The sequence below is a fragment of the Dermacentor albipictus genome, chromosome 7, assembly GCF_038994185.2.
Source record: "Dermacentor albipictus isolate Rhodes 1998 colony chromosome 7, USDA_Dalb.pri_finalv2, whole genome shotgun sequence".
In the NCBI taxonomy this organism is placed as follows: domain Eukaryota; kingdom Metazoa; phylum Arthropoda; class Arachnida; order Ixodida; family Ixodidae; genus Dermacentor; species Dermacentor albipictus.
The window spans coordinates 76,594,659-76,609,862 of NC_091827.1; the positions used below are offsets into that span (position 1 = coordinate 76,594,659).

The 15,204-nt window shown below is 45.8% G+C and overlaps 1 protein-coding gene across 1 annotated transcript; it reads left to right on the plus strand.

The window, feature by feature from the left end:
* Nucleotides 1-477: 477 nt before the first annotated feature.
* Nucleotides 478-10,075, plus strand: LOC135899120 (ribosomal oxygenase 1-like). Its single transcript, XM_065428398.2, has 6 exons — nucleotides 478-516; nucleotides 2,587-2,691; nucleotides 8,592-8,733; nucleotides 9,207-9,259; nucleotides 9,324-9,447; nucleotides 10,039-10,075. Exons 1-5 carry the CDS (start codon nucleotides 478-480, stop codon nucleotides 9,336-9,338), a joined length of 354 nt encoding a protein of 117 aa, XP_065284470.1. The 3' UTR covers nucleotides 9,339-9,447; nucleotides 10,039-10,075.
* The last annotated feature ends 5,129 nt before the right edge of the window (nucleotides 10,076-15,204 follow it).

Here is a 15,204-nt window from a genome sequence, read left to right on the forward strand (position 1 = left end):
TGTGGCGAAGCCAGAGTTGCAGTCGCCAAACAGTTTTTTTGCCTGCTTGCATTTAACTTTTCACTTTTTATTGCCGCAGCTTTTACACGCGCTCGTGGTGCTGTGCTGCCTTTATTGCTGAGGTCGGCCACTCGGTCATGTGGGGGTCGGACCACTCAGACCCTGTGGTCGATCCCAGCTACAACAGTTATATGGCAGCGTGTCAGCCACGTCAAGAGCCCAGAAAAAATCACTCCCGCCCACCAACTGATCAATTGCATGCGAATAAGACTGAGGCATGACGTAGAACGCTAGCTCACCTGGAAATGTTATTTTATTAAAAAAAGAAAAAGACATGATTGCAGTCGCTGATTATTGAAGGTGCATAGTGCTGAAGTGTGTTGTGCACTGAAGCACGGCTGGTCTGGAGCGCACATCCAGACAGGCTGTGTTTGGAGCTACCGCTTGCTAGACATGTTCATTAGTGGGCACTCCGCCATGCACGCTACTCTGTGTGTCAAGATGCTGCATGCGTCGGTTGGCACGCTGCCTGTATATTCTAGTTTACGGTACCAAGGGGCGATTTTCTTTGTCAGTTCCTTTCGGCGATAAGATCACTTTTGTGAGATTTTGATGGCTCGGCACTGGAAGTGTAAAAAAAATATTAAATTATAGGGTTTTACGTGCCAAAACCACATTCTGATTATGAGGCGTGCCGTAGTGGGGGGGTCTCCAGAATGTTTGACCACCTGGGGTTCTTTAACGTTCACCTAAATCTAAGTACATGGGTGTTTTCGCATTTTGCCCCCATCGGAATGCGGCCGCTGTGGCCGGGATTTCATCCCATGACTTCGTGCTTAGCAGCTCAGCACCATAGCCACTAAGCAACCGCGGCGGGTTAGAACCTATGGGTGATTGTGCTTCTCGCACAGTGCCAAGCATGCTACGTATTTTGTAATTGCCAGGAATGCTGTTGCTCATAGATCCCAACATGTTCAGTTCTGAGTCATGCGAAGCAGCCATGTCCCCCCAAAATTGTCTGCCTCCCAAGAAACATGTCTTGAATGACACAGTACAAGGGAGCAAATATTTGGTTCGCTATATCTGATGTTGCGTTGGATCTTGTAGTTTTGATGTCGTTATAGCCGTAGGTCAGCCCATTAAAATAAAGCGTGGCCAACCAAATTTTTATTTACTTCGTTGTACACGATAATTCGTTATATCCATTTTCGTTATGTCGAGGTTTTGCTGTATCGTTGGCTTCACTGTTTTTGGTGATTAATATGGATAGGTCTCGAACCAGCTGTATGCATAGCATCTCCTGGAATACCACCACTTTTTGTGAACAGTACGTCTTTACTTATGTATTTGCAAAAGGTGATGGCTACTCATGCCTTTCACCCAGAACACACGATTTACAGTGTGCTAAGATCTAAATTCGAGCTAGTTGGTACGGCAACATCTTTGCAAGGAATAGCACAAAAGACAAGGCAAGCGAGGCAGATATCCACAGGGTGCTGCGTGTGTATGTGTCTGCTTTGCCTGTCTATAAAGCTTTATTGTGTGTGTGCAAAATAGTTTTCAACTGTCAGTACTTTGCTGGAAGCCAGCTTGCTTAAAAAAACATTAATCGGACAACCTATGTAGCCCATCAAAAGACATTAGAACTTTGTGGAGGTATATGAATATATGGCCATCGTCCTTGTCATTTTAGTGGCAGGAAACAAGCCAAGGCGAGATGGAAAAAATGCAAGAAAAGTTGATTTGGTGTCGTAATGTGTGCAGTTTGGTAAAATAGGGTGCAAGCCTGGGCTAGTAGTTGGTTGGTCATAATTAAACTAACAGTGTGAAAGTAAAACTTGGACACCAGAGAATATAAGGGGATGAAACACAACGCTGACTTCCAGCTAGTTCATTCTATTTGACACGGATGCTTTTACACAACTCACGGGCAGCTACAAAAAATTTAACCAAATTAAATGCTTATGAGATGAAAAAATAAAAAATAGAAAACGGAAGTGCTATGAACAAAATATACACAAATGCACCAAAAAAGAAGTTGGCTAAGCCAATACGATATGCATGCTATGATATATATCGACATTCTGCATTCCAAGTTTGAAAGCTTTTCCTCAGATATAGCAATTGGTGAAGCATTTGGTGTCGCAACGTATCATCTCGGATGTTTCAATGATTTCCTTTGTTCTGTTGATGCAGTGCCGTATTTTGTCCTTTCTCTTCTCTTGCGTTCAAGTGCTTTACCTTTGTGCGGTTCGTTTAATTAGTTTGGTACAAGTTCTCACATATCTTGGAAATGTTTCTGTCTGCCTTTTTCACTCAAGCAATGCTGTGCGTGGCACTGGCTTGCAGTTATCATGCGTGCGCCTTAATATAGCCTCCTTTATACTGCATTTGAGGAAAGAAAAAAAAACTTAATGGCAGTGATCATAGCATTGTATGATCATTGAGGGGTTATGTTTCCAGCCGCCTTTTTCACTATATCAAAAGGCTTGAAACAATGAGCTTAATTGTTTCAGTAATCTATTTCAGGCACCTCTGGTTGGCATTCTGTTATCTTTCATAATTGTTTCAATATTTCTCTTTCAGATGATCCCCCAAGCATTGCAACTGGCCATGGAGGAAAATGTAGAGTACAGGGAATCTCTACCAAGAGGTTACCTCAACTACATGGGCGTGGCCAATGCAGATGTGGTTTGTAATTTTTGTCTGCTTGCTTGTTGTTAAATAGTGTGTGTGCAACTTGAAACAGGGCCTTGCAGCATGGAATCTAGTACGTTTTCAAGTGAGCAATTTGCTGCTATTTGCATGAAAACTGCTGTATTGCAGGTTGAGAATCGCGAACTGATACAATCCGCCTCTTTCATGTTCCTGTGCTGCCCTCTGACGCATGCCGCTGGAAACGTTTTGGGAGTGTGTCGGCGATTTCGCCGGTTGATTTGTGTACCTGCGCCCATGTTGAGTGCGTGTCGGTTGTGCGTCTCGTGGATCGCGATTAATTAATAATTGTTTCTCCGGGGCAGCATGTCGTTCACCCATTGACTACAGTGGGTGAATAGGCCCGAGTGCACCGTTGTGGTAACAGCGCGGCCAATAAAGGCGCGCCGAGTTCCGTCTGCTGACGCGGCTGTCTTAGAGTTCGTTATCGCTGATGCCTGCGATTGCACATCGCTTTTTGCATTCCTTTTACACATTCATTAAACATTTCGCATATTCAAGAAACCTTCGAGCGCAGCCTTCCACGTAGGATTTGCCAAAGCGGTACATTTGTTTACATCTACAGCTTCAGATCGCTGTTAGCTTCGGATATTGTAGAAACGGTGCATCGCTGATGTGAAATAATCTCAAAACGTAGCAAAACGTAGATATCTGCACATGTGAGCCGCATTGTTCCTCCCCGAGACGAGTCAATATGAGCGGCCGAGTCACTTAATCAACTGCAACTGTGATCCAGACGCATATATATTGCGGGCTGTTACTACTTACTGATTCTCGCTCTTGTTTAACTTCATATTTACAGTTTGTATGTGCTATAAAGGATTATTAGAGACAGCTGTGCTCGGCATAAGCCCCAACTTATAGGTCATGCAGTTCTCTCGCGATACCGTGGATGCCATCGCTGACACCGTTGGCAACTGAGCGAGCTTATGCTGCTGTGCCGAATGATTATTTTCTTCTTTCCCGTTTGACGCAGAGGTAAACAGTGCTTCTATGGGACTAAGAAATGTGTCAGTATAACAACACACACACGCCCACCATGTATGGGAATGCGACCGGCGGCGTTCGGGATCGGTGACCAAAGTACAAGATGCTGGCACAGCGCTGTGCCGCCGCTTGCCGCTTATTGTGTACGTAGTTATCAAATTGCTGTAGTAGTTATCAAATCGCTGTAGGGCCACAACATAACTATAAGAGCAGTTTACTTCGTCCTCACTGCTTATTTTTTAAGTTCAGCTCCATCGGTAGCGGCTGCACGAACTCGACAGGGTCAAGCCTAACCCAACTCTCGCTAAACAGGATCAACGTTGACAAAAACGTCACGTGCACGGCATGAGAGGACTGAAGCTCGTGCATTTCAACTTCGAAGGCATGTCGACCCATTTTGAGCTCAAATAATTATGTTTATAAGTGAATCAGCTGCAGCTATCGTGTTGTCGGTTCAACGGCTGATCGCGTTGTGTTCGGTCTAGCTATCATGGTCGGCACGCTGATTTTGTCGGTGCCGTTGACAAGAAAGCCCGTCGCATTATATGACAACTTGCACCCTTCGGTTGCGTCGTTGTTGGCCTATTATGATGAAATGGTCTCAGTGACACTATGCTGAATTGTCGGCCAATCGTCGGTGTCAGCGCCTTGTCAGTCTCGTATCGACGCAGTGTTACCATGCCTTAAAAGAGTACATGAAGCCAGGCACGCGCTGCCACCACCAGCAATAGTGGGCCGACGCTGCAAGGAGACTGCGTCAGCAACATGTTTTTTTAAGTGTCGCCCAATTGTAACGCAGGGGTTTAACGATAATTTTAACAGCCGTCAATGCAAGGCGGCAACTATGAAGCCCTGGCTCTTTGGTCTTACGCGCGTTTCCGGCACCACACCGACGTCGAGCTACCAGAAGAGTTTCAACGCGGTACACGGCACAAGTGTTCGCTGCATTGAGCATCCATGCGATTTTTTTTTACGGGGTAGCTTTTCCCGATATCTGGCTGCGTGTCCGCGCGCGCGTCCCTTCCGAAACGTTTCATAACTAATCCGCTAGGGCAGGGCGCATGCACCGTTGCGCCGTGAAAAACGTGGGTTGCTGTACAATTGGAGTGAAATGAATGAGAAGGTGGACCGAGGGGTTCCATTGTTTGTTAGTTATAACCATATGAGAACAGGAAGTGAAGCCAAGGAAGTTAACTGTTTTTCTTAATTGAAATGTCTAAAGAAATATTGTCTGTTTCGCGTAAAGGCGAAGCATTGAAAGCTATTGACTGCAAGATCAAGCAGAGTCACTAGCTGGCGGGCACCGGCTGAACCACAGAGTGTGGATTGCACCGTGCATCGTCTGCTATGCCTTACGTGTTTACATGTGCGCACGCAGCTTGCATATTAAAGCCAATTTCTTCTGTGATATTAGCACCGCCATAAATGCTGTTTGGATTTTTTTATGATGTACAGAATCATTTAACGTTTCGCTGTCCTTGTGCTGCAGTGAAATCAGTGACTGCCCATGTCAAGCATACAATGTGCTATCGTTGCGCTCTCTGTTCGCCACAATCATAGCAATTTTATTATCGCTTTGTGTTTCTATTAAACCACAGAAAGCATTTTTCCTTGCTGTTTTAAAGAAATCTAATGAGTGCAGCGATATGTGATTGCTGTACCTTAGCGATTTGTTGCAATGTATTCATCACTCTGCCATCTTTGTGATACCATGCAACACGAATGAGGTGGCGCGAATATCACTGAGTAGTAAAAAAAAAAGAGAGAATCGCTTGTCCGCACTAACGCAGCAATGGTGCTGCCACCTACAGCTCGATCTCGTGGCGAATAGTAAGGTTTAGCATTGCACTGAAGACGTCTAGGAACGCTGCCATGGTGTGCAGTGTGACAGCAGTGTCGCAACTCAATGACGCATGAGGTGAGACCGAACGAAAACTGTCGGTGTTCGTCAGTGTCGAAGAAAAAAAAGGTGGGGATTGCATAAATTTAGCTTGACATTCTTTACGGTATGGTATGTACACAGCTGTTCAGCAAGAACGCTAATGTGTGTGCAGTCATGAGAGCAGTGGAAGCGACAGACCTGACTGAGCGAAGCATCCACTTGGCTTCATCGCTTTTGGAGCCAAACGCACTTTGCCTCTGTAGGCCTTCTAATCCTCCATGCGTTGGTCTTGCATGTGTCGTTGATAGCTGGACAGCATTACAAAGCCCTTGCTGGTGAGCCCGAGGTCACGAGTTCGATTCCCGATTGAGGGAGCCACATTCCGATGAAAGCTGAATGCAAAAACCCTCCTGTACTATGTTTTGGCTGCACATTACGGAATCCCACATGGTCAATATTCATCTGGAGTGCTCCACTACAGCCTCCATCATAACCCACTGTACAGTTTTGTTACGTTAAACACGATAATTTTTTGTACAACATTTTGTTTCTTTGCAGTACCAGTTATGGCTCTTAAAGATAATGTTGCTGCAACAGGTGTCTGTTAACCACTCTCGTTTGCGCCCTACTTTGTGTGCCAAATGCAGAACATGTGAACCAAGGAAAGAAGAATTGTGGTGGATTTATATGTTTGCTTGCAAAGCATATTGCTAGCGCAAGTGTTACCTGTGTCCTTTGATAGTCAGCCATATGTTTGTGACTTGCTTCGATAGCTTACAGAGTGTGTTGTTCTGCTGCTCAGAACAATGTTGCGAATTCAATTCCTAATCACAGCAGCCATATTCTGATGGGCTGATGAACTTTGAGTACATGTTAAGGGTGCCAAGAACGCCACGTAGTCGAAACAAACTCAGAGGCTACCATTACGGTACCTCTCATAGCCAAGTTTTGGGGTGTAAAGCCAAAAAATTTTAATTTTAGATTTAAAGCCATATGCTTTTCACCTCAATGACCACAGTCTTCCTGTGCAAAATGGAAGTAAACAAAGGTGTAAGTGAAAGGGCACATATTTAGGCCATCAAACCTAGAGCTGTCACAGCAAGTGTACTGCACATTGCGTAGGACAAATGCATATTTGTCTTTCTTGCAGTGTTTGTAGAATTAACTGCGTGTGCTGCATTACAACTGTTCAAATGTTGCCATGCACAGTGCACAGAATGTGTAGCTTAGAGTATCATAGCTGAAGACTGCCAAATTACAAGCAACAGACTGGTAACACACTGGTAAACTCAAGGCAGATTAAAATTCTTACTTAGCTCCCAATGCCTGGAGGGAGAGAATACAACTGCCAATTTCCGAGTACACAAAATGGCTGTCTCCTTAGAACTCAGAGATTAGCAAAGCTTGTAAAGCTGCAGTACTTGTGACAAGGTGGTGTTGAATGCTTTGAATTCTTTTTGAATACTAGTATTTCAACCTCAATTTCCATGTTTCTTTTATCACTGAAGGTGTTTCTTGAATTGTTCTGATTGTAGTCGATTTACCAAAACAAGCATTGAAAAACACTAGGAGTGTAAATATGAAAGCACAAATGACGGTTAAGAACTGGCTGGCAAATTGGGGTGGGGGATGGGGGGGGGGGCGGGGAAAATGTATTCACTGAGCTAGACACATACAGTCAATTTGGGTTGAGTAACAATATTCCGATTATTACAAGTGGGGGGGCAGGAAAATAACGACCACCTTTGTCTTGCTAGATCATATGACAAAAATATTTTTTCATAATGTTTTGTTGCAGCGACAAAATCTTTCTCTAGCACTCAAAGACAAAAGTGGGGTGCATTGGTGCACATCAGTGAACCGGCTTATTCCGTGCATGTGACATTTGTACAGTCTTCTTAAAAAGACTCTGCCTCACACTTGCCTATGCATGTGCCAATAAGTGGTCCCAGCCTTGCTTGAATGAAAAGAATGTTCAATGAAACAGGTGTTTTAAACAGTACCCATAAGGCAGAATGAATTTGTTTTGTGAAGTTACACACAGCACAATAAAATGGTCGTAATATACTTCAGTGTAGACATGCTTTCGCTTTCTCCTGCAAATGGAGCTGCGACATACAAGACAGCATCTATTGATGTTGTTTTGTATGTGATGCAAAAGAAACAAGAAAGGAGCTAGAATAGTGGTTATGTTCTTGTTCTGTTCTGTACATCAAAATTACAACTGGTAGCTGAATGCTGTCTACTTTAACAACTGTAGCAATGTGCATGTGACTTTTGAGCTTGTCATGCATGTAGCCATGTAGCATGTAGCCACCTTTGTCACCACAAATGTTTATGATTTCATTTAACCTAATGGAACGTTCTTAAGCCTCTGGTGAATGAAATCTTTAAGATTTAGCAAATGCAACAATGCACATGTCGCTTGTAGCCACCTTTGTCACCAGGAATGTTCTTGAGTCCAGGTTATCGAACGCGGTTATATTCAGCATCTGGTCAGTGAGGTCTTTCAACTTTAGGAACTGCAGCAGTGCACATGTTGCTTTACAAGCTTGTGACAAACATGGCCACAGTTCAGGTGCCCTTGTCACCAAGAGTGTTCCCGAGCCACATGATCTGGCATGGTACAGAGTACGAACTGGTCGTTGTAGCAGGGACATACGTAGAGAAACTGTTCAAGTACCTCCACGCACTTGCACCTTTTTCATGATGTGTGCTCTCCATTCAGATGCGAAAAAAATGGTTTAGCCTTTCTGAACGGTGCATCCAGCCACAGTTGGCACAGCAATGTTGTATCACAGCTGGTGGGTAGTTGTGGTAGCTGCAGCTTCAGAGAAGTATAGAGAAGGTGACAGTTCAAGAGATGATCGGAGTTGTGTTTGACTAGCGTGACGTCGCAAGCCAGTGATGCTAGTTCTCTTGCAGCATCTACCCTATGCGAATGTCTTGAAGCTGTCTGGACATGAATGGGAGTTATGGTAATGTACATTTTCTTTAACTTGTGCAGGTGAGCGATGCACGCGAAGCCTTCTTGGGAAAAGTGCGACACCTGGTGGAGGAGTTGGTAAACTATTGTCCTGTTGACGCAGCTGTTGACCAATGTGGCAAAGCTCACCTGCACGAAGCGCTGCCGCCACTCCTTTCACAGGGTGAGCATCCAATTCCTGCTGCAGCATCTTACACAGCCAGGTCTATAAAGCTACTTTTTAACAACTTAGACCCGACAGATGGCCACAGGAACATGGTGACCTAAAATGATCAACATTGGTCGAATAAATGATGTCGCCAAGCCCAAACCTTTCAATAGAAGGGCTTCTCTTCATCAGGGCAAGTCTTATTTTTGGCTAGGTTGTGCATGATTATTTGCAAAAAAAAAACACCTGGTAATGCTTGATTCCAGGCTTTCAAAGTTTGCTGTGGCCAAAGCCTTACTTGGAAAATGTGAAGAGCATGGAGCATAAGTGAAAGCAAAGATGAAATGACAGGATTTATTCGCTTTAGCGATGACAAAATTTCAGCTAACGATGCGAGTTGTTTCTTCGTTGAACATGACGAGGGAATGTGACGCAGTGTCGAATGACCACGTCTGTCCGTGGTTTCGATCTTCTTTTCATGGTTCCAGTTTCACCGGTGGAGCTTGCCCATCTACATGAAACTATATGGACGACATTCAAGGTAACCTTTCTTTTTCTCCGCGGTCTGTTATCTTGATTTTAGTCGGTGTTCCAATTGCTCGCAGAAACCGGAAACCTGAAGACGAGGCTAAAATAACAGAAGAACGTCCCCGCCTGGTCCCGTGTTATCGTTATTATCTCGGGCCCATGGGTATATGTGCCCACTCTTGGCCGCTGCCCTCAGAACAGGTATGTACACTGGACATGTACCCAAATAAAAGACAAGCAGTAAACGAGGCAAGATGTGAACAAGTGTGCAATATGAAGTGAAGTGAACAAAGCTGGACCGTTGCGTGCATTGAGCGAGGAGCTGCAGAGAAGTCTGGAATGAGTCGGCTACAGAGAATAGTGTGAAATTCCGTTCCGTTCGCGTCATTTTGTACAAACGTTTCCGTCATCAGCTTTGTGTTTGCATAACGCTTCTTCAACACTAGCCCAAACACCAAAGAAAGCTTCGCGTAACACCGATTACCACTTAAACGCTGGAAACGCTGAACTTTTCTTCTGTAAAACTCTCCCCAGGTGAATTAGTTGGCAGTTGAGCTATATTGACACCACCAGAAGTTAGCGCACGCACCTGAAGGTAACAGACTTGAGTGCCCGACTATAGACATCCTACACCCAACTTAGTGCATGTGAAAGTGCGCTATAGACTCATTTTCTCTCTCTCTCTCTTACACTCCCCATTCCGCTCCCCACGTGTATGGTAGCAAACTGGACTCAGTCTGGTTAACCTCCCTACCTTCCCTCTTTTCAGTCTCTCTCTCTCTTTCTCTCTAGCGCGCGCACGTCGAACAGCAACGGCTGATCCAGCGGGCTCGCGAAGGAACATGGAAATTTCGGCGTGCCCCCCCCCCCCCCCCCTCCCATTTCAGGCTGCGACCCTGGTGCGGCGGACAGTCCACTGGAAGAAGTGAACTGAGTGCAAGCGAGTTGGAGGTGAGGAGGTTGCTTTGTCGTTGCGTAGTCAGGCAAGGCTATATAATATTATTTTGGCTTCTAGCGCGAAGTGAAACACGGACACAGAAAGGAGCAGGCTCGTCCTGTCTGCTCCTTTCTGTGTCCGTGTTTTACTTCGCGCTAGAAGCCAAAATAATGTTACCGTACCAACTCGCCCAACTGTCTATCCTTTTGCTATATAATAATAATAATAATAATAATAATAATAATAATAATAATAATAATAATAATAATAATAATAATAATAATAATAATAATAATAATAATAATAATAATAATAATAATAATAATAATAATAATAATAATGAATGTTTATTATAGCGCCCAGGAACAGCTACGGATCCTTCGTACTTGTGCGCTTAAAGAGTAACACGCGAGACAAAACCTACAGAGAAGGCAAATGTGGTAGACAAAACAATGTGATAGGATAGGGAAACAGAAAACGAGGAGGCGGGCGTAAGAGGGAGTTACTCATGCATCACGATTATCGACATTCAAACAAAACACAGAAAATCAGCGCTGAAGTGTATGTCAACGCAGGCAGAACACAAGTAGAATATTATGTCGATACGGAGATTCGCGCCGCCTCGGTCGTCGTCACGAACAATGGAAGCTGCGGTTCTCACGCGATCGCCACACTCGTGCAGACCTCCGATGCCTCTGTTGATATCGCTGTTAACACGCCCGTCCACTTAATGCCCACACACGACACTTAGCGGTCAGTTGTTCGTCTGGTATAAGTCTTCTCGCTTCTAGTTAAGAAACGGCGCAATGCGCAAGAAAATAGCCAGATTGCCACGAGACTTGACGCATTTGTCAGCGTTTGCGCGCACAGACAGGCCTTACATTTTCGAGGCAACGCCCAGGATACGCGGTGGCGGCCCTAGATGGCAGCGAACTTTCATGGAGATGCGGGAAAGAGTTGTTCCACTCTAGTTACACGCCTGATAATAACTCATTTCGATGGTGGCTGTTGTCAAGGTAGAATTACTGACTATATAGTCCTGCCAATGGCATATTGATTCCATCAGAGGCAACGCCTGTGCGCGGGCCTCCCCATTAAGTCCGTTATAACAGCCCGCAGACAATCGGGAATTTCATATCATGTGGACTTTACTTCTTTATATGGACTGCATGCACTTGATATGGACTAAGTTCGCTACAAGCTACCTGGTTCTATCATCACAACGCCTGCTAAATGACACGCCCCCTTTAGCCCGATTTCTGCTGTCAAGGCAGAATCACTAGCTATATAGTCTTGCCGGTGCCTACTACCACCACCGCAGCCAACGACTGAACGCTCACTGCGCTTGGTTTCGGCGCGGTAGGTGGCGGGAGGCAGAATGAGACTCGCGAACGCCACCGGTGGCGTGTCTGCGACCCAAGTTGGCGCCATTGCCGTAAATGGTGAGGCCAGGGTTACGAGACTAATCCTCAGCTGGGGGTATAGTTTGAAACACTGTCACCTTGTGGTTTGTTTTTTTCTTTCTTAGAATAAATTTTTACAACAAAAACAAAGCGTCGTTAGAATGCGTTGTTAAGTTACCGGTTCCTTCGCGGAAATTACGCTTGTCTTTATTTTACACGCGCACGTTTTACACGCACATGCAGTAGCAACAACAAATAATTTCCCCTGCGCTTTCCTTCGTGTCATTGTCCATGGGCTTATTATGATTGCGATCAATGAAAGTCGGGCCCCCTCGGTTTCCTTTCTTCCCGTTCATTACATAGCGAGGTCCTAGAATCCGGCAGAGCTCTTTGATGTCTTCCGGCAGCATATGAGGGTTTATTGATCCGTTGCCTTCACCCAAAAAAGTTCACGTACTACGTGATGCCTGCGGTAGATAGGATGTTCACACTCCACTGCCAAGGCCCTGAATGGTGGCGCTAGCTAACACTCCCCGGGTTAGATCTAGCACACATACATACGCACTAAGAACGTGTACAGGAAAACGGCCGACTACAGCTGCACGTAATCACGGTTTCACCGGTAGTGGGTTCACAATATACACCGCAAGGTGTTTGAACCCGCCACCTCCCATATTCGAAGGAAGAAGCATTCATCGCATCTTGTCACGAAGCTGGTTATCACATCATGGTCCGTTGAGGTATATGTGCCTTTCGGTCGAGTCATTGCGTTCGTGTTTCAATGCGATTATAATTTTATTGTGATTATCATTTTTAGGGTGGTTCAACCACTTTCCACGTGCTGTCTGTATGTATGGCTGCACGGTTTCCTGTCTGTTTCTCTACAGTTTTCCCGCCAACTTGGATCACTGTATAGTCTATGGTCTAGTGGTTCACAGCACCCCGCTGCTGTGTGATAACAGGGAACCGCATTGGAAGGTGATCGTCGGGCCAACATGGACCACGGGAGTCTCACATTTGCATATGTACGATGTTTCCGCCAACTTATGTTACTGAGCGTGTGCTACAACTTGCATGCCGCCGTTCAATGAACCTCGTTCATAACAACTTGGATTACTGGGCACGTGAATCTAGGCCCGTCCCACACTTCCATAACCTTCTTGGATTTCACTTTGCGTCGACGGGTATGTTCAAATGTGTGTGTACCGCGCTGTTAATTTGGGCATTGAATCCTAGAGCGCATTCCCCACCCGCAGAGCGTACGTTTATTTTATGTTTTATTCCCTTCGTTTTCAGTAGAAACTTTAGTGCTCCCCCGTGGCGTCACAAAGTCGAGGACCTCAACGCACTTCGAATTCAGCGCTCGTGTTTGCTGCCCGGAATCCGCGCCGATGAATGCTTCGAGATCGCGTGTGTCTGGGTGCAGCTTCTTGTTTCAGCCGTTCGAACTCATTTAAGCGGTGAACACCTGAATGCGTTTTGTGCCAAACATTGTTAAGAAACCAAGATTAAGAATCCGTGCATTTCCAGGCCGAAAGTGAAATTGCGGAGGAGTCTAAAGAGACTTAAAAAGAGAAAAATCTTGCTCGAACGCTTCGTATTGGAAAAATCGAATTTCATGTTTTCCCTCTGAAATTAAGAATCAGGTGGGCATAGACAAAACACGTTACTACGGGGAATCAGTGCCTAGTTTTTTTACAGTGTCAGGATTGGGGCTCAATCCCATCGCTCGTGGTCCTTTGCCAAGATTGGAGTACGACATGAATTCGAAGGTAGCTGGCCCATGCCGCCGTCCAACTTATTTACGCTGAGGACGTCGATGAAGTGAAGAACTGCTTCTCATCGAGAACGAGGAAAATGGGTTTATTTACAGAAATGAAATCAGTCTAACATGACTGCTTGAGAAAAAGAGTATCAGTCCAACATGACTGCATGAGAGAAGTGTGTCAGTCTAACATGACTGCTCAAGAGAAGTGTATCCATCATTCGCACAACAGTTTTTATACACTCGGTCCGCCGGCCATACGAGGTGGCGACTGTTCGTTTACTCATCACCAACTCGCCGCTGCTCCGCAGATCAGTTTACGTACACAAAGACACACACATTCCGATGCCCAAACGATGGCGTTGGAGGGGTGCCGTTCCGGGAAGTATCGGTGCCAATCGTGGGTAGCTCTTGTCTTGCGTCACACCGAGGCATGAGAAGCACCAAAATACGGCTTTCCCGCGGCAGCTTGTCCATGCGTGTCAGATCAGGTCCACGTTGGGGAACTCCGGAACCATTGTTCGCACACCGAACTCGTTCTGTCACAATGTCGATGGGGCTGGAGGAAGGAGGCGGTTTTCAGCACAAAGGCCGCTTCTTCGAACGCCTCCTAGCTGCAGCGACGGAGAGGGGGAGATGCGCGTCGTGTCGCCCTGTCGTAACTGGGTGGCAATCTTGCCTTGCAGCTCGCCATTCTTAACAGCGCAAAGGCCGCTTCTTCGAACGCCTCCTAGCTGCAGTGACGGTGAGGGTGCGGAATGCGCGTCTTGCCCCCTTGTCGTAATTGGGTGGCAATTTTGCCTTGCAGCTCGCCATTCTTAACAGCGCCTCCATGGCCCGAAAAATCTCTTCCTGCCTAGCGCTGACAACCGCTAGGCAGGAAGAGAACGGCTGGTGGTCAGGGGGGGATTGATGTCTTGACTCGCAGCGACCACTTGTGCATTGATGTCACTGCCCCAAAACATCCAACAAGGACAGGGAAATGCAAAATGAACCCCACAACACGGCTCTGCGCCGAGATGACGTGCATTGGCTCTCACTTTAGACTCACTAGGCTTCAAAAAAAAAAACAACATAAGTGCAGAAACAAAAAAAATGCTGCATTTCGCTATGCCAATTTCTGAAGCAAATTCCTGCTGACACATTCAGCAATCATGGAGGGAATCCTGCTAAATGAGAGGGGATCTTCTTCGCTTAATAAAATTAACACTAGTAACCCTAAAATTTAGGCGGGACCCCCAAACGCAGAATTCAAATTAGCCTGCTCAAACCATCCGCATTGCTATGCAACTTTCCCTTCTTATATCTAACGGAGAAGTTGTACTCTTGGAGAGTGAGGCTCCATCGGAGCAAGCGACCGTTTTTGTGTGACATTTGATTGAGCCACGTCAGAGGACAGTGGTCGGTCTCGAAGATGAACTTCGCTCCGTACAAGTAACACGACAAATTCTAGGCGGCCCAAACCAAACAAGCGCATTCCTTCTCTGAAGCGCTGTAGGCTTCCTCCCTTACATTTAGTTTACGGCTGGCATAGAGGATAGGATGCTCCTCGTTATCGTCGCCGACCTGACTAAGTACCACGCCCACACCTCTGTCGCTTGCGTCGCATTGAACTATGAATTCCTTTGTGTAGTCTGACGCGCGAAGCACAGGGCGAGAAACCAATAGCGTTTTCAAACTTTGGAAAGCGTTCTCTTTGTCCTTATTCCAGTGTACGTTACTCGGTGCTCCCTTTCGGAGGGCGCCTGTTAATGGACTTGCCAATTGCGAGTAATTCGGAATGTACAGTTGATAGTACCCCACAAGTCCCAAAATTGAACGAAGGTCCGTTTTCGTGCGCGGCTGAGAAAATT

Coding starts and splice junctions, on each gene's coding strand:
- LOC135899120 (XM_065428398.2), top strand. CDS start 478: ATGCACGCTACTCTGTGTGTCAAGATGCTGCATGCGTCG. Junction 517..2,586: donor TCAAGATGCTGCATGCGTCG/GTTGGCACGCTG, acceptor TTTCTCTTTCAG/ATGATCCCCCAAGCATTGCA. Junction 2,692..8,591: donor GCGTGGCCAATGCAGATGTG/GTTTGTAATTTT, acceptor TAACTTGTGCAG/GTGAGCGATGCACGCGAAGC.